This window comes from Patagioenas fasciata, chromosome 7, assembly GCF_037038585.1.
Source record: "Patagioenas fasciata isolate bPatFas1 chromosome 7, bPatFas1.hap1, whole genome shotgun sequence".
NCBI lineage: Eukaryota > Metazoa > Chordata > Aves > Columbiformes > Columbidae > Patagioenas > Patagioenas fasciata.
Genome location: NC_092526.1, coordinates 41,011,778 through 41,019,078, shown reverse-complemented (window position 1 = coordinate 41,019,078; position 7,301 = coordinate 41,011,778). Strand labels below are relative to the sequence as shown.

At 50.3% G+C, this 7,301-nt stretch overlaps 1 protein-coding gene across 1 annotated transcript; it reads right to left on the bottom strand.

Annotated features, from left to right (window-relative positions):
• Positions 1-3,897: 3,897 nt before the first annotated feature.
• Positions 3,898-4,875, bottom strand: LOC136103253 (olfactory receptor 14C36-like). The gene has a single exon (XM_065841225.1). The coding sequence runs from the start codon at positions 4,873-4,875 to the stop codon at positions 3,898-3,900; it is 978 nt and encodes a 325-aa protein (XP_065697297.1).
• Positions 4,876-7,301: the final 2,426 nt, after the last annotated feature.

Below are 7,301 nucleotides of genomic sequence, written 5' to 3'. Positions count from 1 at the left end.
CTCTCTCTCCCCACTCCTTTCTCTTGGCTTTTATTGCTGAGCATGATGTCATATGGGTGGAATATCCATTTGGTCAACTGAGGTAAGTTGTCCCACCTATGTCCCCTCCCAAACACCTGCCCACCCCGAGCTGACAGATTTTGGGGGCTTGGAGAGACAACTAGACACAGCACAATGATATTCAGGGGTGTCTTGCAAACTGTGTTATTCTAGGATTCCATTAATCTTTTCCTTGGAGAGCTCTTTCAAGTCAGAATACACAGAGGATGAAGGAAAAACAGAGAGGCAGAAGCAAAGATATAAAATGCCCCAGTGTAAATACAGCATGAGGAACGTTTCTCCTCTCAAACCCTTGGTAGGAAATCTATTAGATAAATTTAATGAAACCAGCTTAGTTTTATCTGCTCACACACTGCACCACAAGGAGGGTGATGGCTGGGTACAATGTCGTGCGGTCAGTTGTGTTTCAGGAACTAATAGTCCAGTAGGAAACCAATGGCTGTGGAAGGGACTGTGAGGTCACTTCTGCCTCTGGAAAGGACAGACCTACAGCAGGAACAGGGCTGGGAAAGTGACTGTGAGGTCACACATACGAGACAAGCAATAGAGCCCAATCAGCATGGGTTTATGAAAGGCAGGTCCTGCTTGACCAACCTCATCTCCTTCTATGACAGAGTGACCGGCTTAGCAGATGAAGGAAAAGTTGTTGTGGGGGAGTGAATCCATCACACAGGTTGTGGATGTTGTGTGCTTCAGTAAAGCCTTTGACACCGTATCCCACAGCATCTCCTAGAGAAGCTGCAGCTCATGGCCTAGATGAGTGCATCTGCAATGGATAAAGAACTGGCTGGATGTCTGGGCCCAAAGAGTTGTGGTGAATGGAACCAAATCCAGTTGGTGGCCAGTCATGAGTGGTGTTCTCCAGGGTTTGTTATTGGGGTCAGTTCTGTTTAATCTCTTTACCACTGATCTGGATGAAGGGACTGAGTGCACCCTCAGTAAGTATGCAGATGACATCGAATTGGGTGGGAGTGTTGATCTGCTGGAGGGTGGGAAGGCTCTACAGAGGGATCTGAACCAGCTGGATCATTGGGCTGAGGCCACTTGTATGAGGTTTAACAAGGACAAGTGCCAGGTCCTGCACTTGGGTCAGAACAATCCCAGGCAATGCTACAGGCTCAGGGAAGAGTTGCTGGAAAGTTGACTGGCAGAGAGGGATCTGAGGGTGTTGACTGACAGCAGCTGAACATGAGCCAGCATGTGCCCAGGTGGCCAAAAAGGCCACCAGCATCCTGGCTTGTATCAGGAATAGTGTGGCCAGCAGGACTTGAGAAGTGATCATCCCCTTGTACTGTGGTCAGTTTTATGGCCCTCATGACACAGAAGACATCGAGGTGCTGGAGAGAGATCAGAGGAGGGTTACAAGGCTGGTGAAGGGGCTGGAGCACAAGTCTTATGAGGAGTAGCTGAGGGACCTTGGAGGATTCAGTCTGGAGATAAGGAGGCTGAGGAGAGACCTTATCACTCGCTACAACTATCAGAAAGGAGGTTGTAGCATGGAAGGTGTTGGTCTCTTCTCCCAAGTAACAAGTGATAGGACAAGAGGAAATGGCCTCAAGTTGCACCAGGGGAGGTTCAGATTAGATGTTAGGAAACATTTCTTCATAGAAAGGGTTTTGCAGCAATGGAACAGACTGCCCAGTGAGGTGATAGAGTCACCATCCCTGAAGGTGTTTAAAAGACATATAGATGAGGTTCTTAGGGACATGGTTTAGTGCCAGATTTAGGTTATGGTGGGACTCTATGATCTTAAACATCTCTTCCAACCACAATTATTCTATGATAAGTCATTTTTTATATTTTTTTTCTCAGAGGACCACGCAACCTCCCTGAGAACTATGACTTTTCCGAGATGTTTGAGAGATGTCTCACGGTGACCCCAGCCAGTTCCACCAGCACCTGTCTGCCCCTTCCCACACCAAATGTTTTCTCTATATCCCAACCTTCCAGGTGAGTTTCTGGGACACAGTAAACGCTGTCGAGGACCTCTGGGCCTGTTCAGAAGAGAACAGCAGGCCAGCATGTTGATGGGCTCTCTGTGCACCTCAAAGCTTTACTGACCGGTTTTCTCTGTGCTCCACTTCTGCCCAACCTTTCTGGTCCTTAAGCTGTGGATGAGGGCATTGAGCAGGGATGTGAGGATGGTGTAGAAGAAAAGGCTTTGTCAGACTGTCTCAGGAGGACTGTTCTGGGCATCCCACAGTGAAGGATGAGATTGCTGTAGAAAACAGTGGCACTGGTGAGAGGAGGTGCTGGAGAAGGCCTTATGCCTGTCTACACTGGGGTAGAGAGCAGTGATGCATTCATGGGATGCCCATGCGAACAGGATGGGGAGAAACGGCTCTAAAATGCAAACAGTGCACGCAAGAGTTGTAGGAAAGAGTCCTAACATGTCTGTGAGCAGAAACAATGCTGTCTTCGGCCACAAAGCTGGGCAGCAACTGGATCTGGGTGGTGCAGCTGTAGCAGGTCTCCAGGGAGGACACAAGGACCTTGGTTCAAGGAAGTACATCGCAGTGCTACATTTAGGTGATTTCTCAGGGAAGTTACTCTCAACATGAAGTGACCTGTCCCACAGGCCTCCATGGCCTCTGCAGCAATAGCTGATGGCATTTGTGCTTATTATAGTACATGTGCCCCCCCACAGGATGTGTATGCTTACATCTCATCTGAGTGCACACCTGGACTTCTGACCTAGTGTCCTTCCATAGAGGTCTCCCAGCTGTGGTGAGAGGACAATAATCAAAATGGTGGTTCCAAGAGAGAACAGTCACAAGCTGGTACCCAGCAGCATGACAGACTGTTTCCATGTCTCTCTTGCACACACACTGTGCCCTGCCCTTCTCCTGGGACATCCCTTCTCCCCATAGAGCGCACCTGCACTGGCCTGGCCAGCCATTCCTGCATCCTCTCCCCATGTTCCCCACAGACCCCGAGTTGGGGATTTTGCTCCATAGCTCAAGTGGGCTGTGGTGTGTGGACTGTAGTGACTCTGCAGGGTCATACTGGTCAGGCTGGGAGGCAGACCCAACTGATGGTGGCCACTGCCACTGACCGCCTCCCACTAAAGCTGGCCATGGAGGGTGCTCAGAGTGACTGACACTTGTTCACCATCTGCATGGGTGCTGGCTACCAACAAGCAAAACCTGAACCAGCCCTAAGTCCCTCGAAAGCCACACTGGGACTGTGATCTCATCCCACTGAACCCACAGAGAAAAAAGCAAAGCAATGAGCCTCTTGAGAGTCTATTTCTTACGCATGTTCTTTAGAACAACTTTGGAAGAACCTTCAGACACTGTGCTAAGAAGACCCCTTTGCTGATAGAGATGCTGATATGGAGGCCAGCTCTGCCACAAAAATGCCCATTGCCTGTCCCTGCCTGCACACACAGGACTGTCACACCACAGGACTGTGACCAAGCCTCAGGAGCACTCAGGCCTTACACGAACACAAGGGCTGCGAAGGAGAGTGGGGAAGTGGAAAGAGAACAACCCTGGAAAGAACAAGGCTAGTGCTCCCTGGCAGAGCTTCTGTGCTCGGATCTTTGTATTCAGCTTTGCAAAGGTCTCAGAGGAAGGATCTCAGAAAAACAATTCAGTGCAGGGTCCTTTATTTTGTTCATATGCACAGAGAGCACAGCTTCTCATTTACACAGTCTGTGACTCAAACTATAAATGTAGATGGTGAATTAGAAGTCAGATGTATAATGACTTTTTTTTTTGTGGACAATATCATCACATTTAAAAGAAAGGAAAACCAAACAAGCCTCTCCCCAACTACAAATAGTAATCTACAACTACAAAACATACAAAAGAGAGACTGTCATGAGTTATACCATCAGTGATGTGCAGAAGATGAGCAGTTTATTGCTTTTGAAAACCATCCAGCCATTAGTTTCCTCAGGGCATCCTTGAGCTCCTGGTTCCTCATGCTGTAGATGAGGGGGTTCACTGCTGGAGGCACCACCGAGTACAGAATAGAAACCACCAGGTTCAGAGATGGGGAAGAGATGGAGGGGGGCTTCAGGTAGGTATACGTGCCAGTGCTGACAAACAGGGAGACCACAAGCAGGTGAGGGAGACACGTGGAAAAGGCTTTGTGCCGTCCCTGCTCAGAGGGGATCCTCAGCACAGCCCTGAAGATCTGCACATAGGACACCACAATGAAAACAAAAGAGATTAATGTTACTGAGATACAAACCAGAAGAAGTCCAAACTCCCTGAGGTAGGAATCTGAGCAGGAGAGTTTGAGGATCTGGAGAAGTTCACAGAAGAATTGGTCCAAGGCATTGCCCTTGCAGAGTGGCAGTGAAAATGTATTGGCCGTGTGCAGCACAGCATTGAGAAACCCAGTGGCCCAGGCAGCTGCTGCCATGTGGACACAAGCTCTGCTGCCCAGGAGGGTCCCGTAGTGCAGGGGTTTGCAGATGGAAACGTAGCGATCATAGGCCATGATGGTGAGACAGGAAAATTCTGCTGTAGCAGAGAAAAAGTACAAAAAGACCTGTGCAGCACATCCTGCATAGGAAATAGCCCAGGTGTCCCAGAGGGAACTGGCCATGGATTTGGGGACAGTGGTGGAGATACAGCCCAGGTTGAGCACGGAGAGGTTGAGCAGGAAGAAGTACATGGGGGTGTGCAGGTGCTGGTCACAGGCTATGGTGGTGATGACGAGGCCATTGCCCAGGAGGGCAGCCAGGTAAATGCCCAGGAAGAACCAGAAATGCAAGAGCTGCAGCTCCTGTGTGTCTCTGAATACCAGGAGGAGGAACTCCATCAAGGAGCTAGCTGTTGGACATTTTCTACATTTGAGCATGGGGCACTGTCACAGGAGGAAAAGACAGTGACAAGTTAGGGGGTACTTCTCTGAATAAAATCAAAGCCATTTCTCATGCACCCTCCCCCTTCTCCACACATCCTTGTCCTTTTCCAGACCTTCCTTCAGCTCCACAGCTGAGCCCTGGGTGGTGCTGGCTGGAGGTGCCGAGAGGAGCAGGGCCTGTACCTGCTGGCTGCCAAGGAGTCAGCCCTGCTCTGCAGCAGGGGGCATGGGAACGAGGGAGCAGCCGCCAGTCCTGGGGTTCAACCTTGTCAGGTGGAACTGCTCATGGTGCAGACGTCTTGTCAGCATCCGCACTCCAGTGATAAGGAGCTGAGATGGCAAGGCAGGCAGTTTGAGAAGTTTTGCTTTCTTATGGCTTCTTCTGCCCTCCCACCCTGGAGAGTGTTCTTAGGTGTCAGAAACCCTCAGCATTTCTGCTGCACTCAGGGAGAACAGAGCAAGTCCTGTGAGGCAAGAGGATGCCTGTGGCTTAGTGCAGAGTGAGGGAAGCTGGTCTGTCCCTCTGTATTGCTCCCAGCTGCTCTGGGCTTGCACCTTTCTGAGGTGCAGGCTGATCACACTCCCATGTTACCCTGAAAAGCCACCAGTCACTGCTAAAAGAAGAGGAAACCACCTCAGATCATGACTTATCTCACCCTTTCCTTAAGGTCTCAGCATCCCACATTCAGCTCATTTTGCAAACTCAACAGTATTTTGTCCATCATAGCATCTCTGTGCTTATGTATGGGAAATTTAGATAACACAAAGATGCTGTAGGATGGGCTTTCATCCTGGAGTGAAGCTCACAGCTTGGAAGGAAACTTCAAGGAGATAGCAAATTCTCCTAATGATGGCCTTTCATTCAGGGAGATTCAGCTCATTCCCCAGCCACACAGACTGCATTGCTCACAGACCCATAGATCAGAGGAAAGCTGGGACACTTGTTCCCATGGACACACCTGCAGGAAAGGACCCACAAGATCAGGCTGTGACTCTGCAGCTGAAACTGCCATCCCCAGAGAGCCTGACAGCAAGAACAAGATCACAACAACAGGGACACAGAGCAGTGGAGAAAGAAGGAAAATGCGGTGAGGGCGGGTGTGAGAGAGGCCAGGGCAGAGGCAGCCGGGCACTCAGACAGTGTCACCCTTCCCCAGCTGTGCAGCCACCTCCCAGACACCAACATTGCCGGGCAGCTGCTTTCAGCCCCTATGTTCTGCAGAGGAACTGGAGCTCTGGTTGCAGAGGAGATGGTTCATGCCTTGGAGCCCCTAGCCCTGAGGGCAGAGGCTTTGCTGGGTGGGAGAGGAGGTGAGGGGGCTGCTCACAGGAGGCATCTGCACTGCAGGGGATCAAAGGGAGTTTTCAGAATTCTTCTTCCCACAGCATTTTTGGGTTTAATTACTCTCCTTCCCAGATCACATTCCTGCTGTCTGGAGATTTTCCTCCTTGGAGATGTTTCCCTGTCCCATGTCTTTTCCATGTCAATGCTCACAGACCCCATCCCACCCTCTGTGCCCTCACCCTGGCTCTACAGACACCTGCCTGTTTACAGGGCAGTGCCTGGGCACATCTTCTTGTTTGCAGGTTAGAAAAAAACACAGGTCAGACTAAGCTGGATGTGTCCAGCAAATGTGATGCTGGTGCAGTCCACAGGCAGAGGAGTGGCTGAAGGGAGGTTAAGAGGCTTCTGGCAAACATATTGATCACTCAGAATTGCAGTTCAGGAGCCTCAGTGACTTTTTAAAACTAGAGGAGAGCTTCTTTTCTATGTATCCTTTTATCCCCAGCCTCTTCCAACCCCGATCCCAACCCCCTTGATTAGGAAAATGCAACAACAGAGTCTCTAGAGCTCATTATCTTCATAGTAATCCCTGCATAGATTTTTCTTTGAAACCTCCTATAGTAAATACTCTGGGGTGATCTTAAGCTGTGACAACCTTGACCCACACAGCACCTTCTTAACAGCAGAAGGACCCTGCCCTGCCGGAGGTCACTCCTTCCCCCCACAGCTTCTCCCCACAGCACCGTGGGATCTTCCTGGGCAGGCTGAACGCTGATCCTGGCAGGTGGCAGAGTCCCTGCCCGGCACAGCCCTGGGGTGCAGGGACCCTGCTCTGCAGGACAGCCCTGGGCACCCCTGGGTGCACATTTACATTTACACCGCTGCAGCTATCCTTGGGAGAAGGCAGCCATCATGCCCTGTCCCTCTGAAGGTGCAGATGACAATGGCTGCTTTGGAGCACATCCTCCTCCTCTACATCAGAGAATCTCTGGGAGTTGTACTTACGTCTCTTGTAGGCTCTGCAATTTGCCAGCTTTAGGAGATCCTACCATGATTTGCAGATGAAATGCCTTCCAGCCACAGAATTAATACTTGTGAAGATTTCATTTCCAGTGAGTTCTCAGCATCCTCCCAC

Coding starts and splice junctions, on each gene's coding strand:
- LOC136103253 (XM_065841225.1), bottom strand. CDS start 4,875: ATGCTCAAATGTAGAAAATGTCCAACAGCTAGCTCCTTGATGGAGTTC.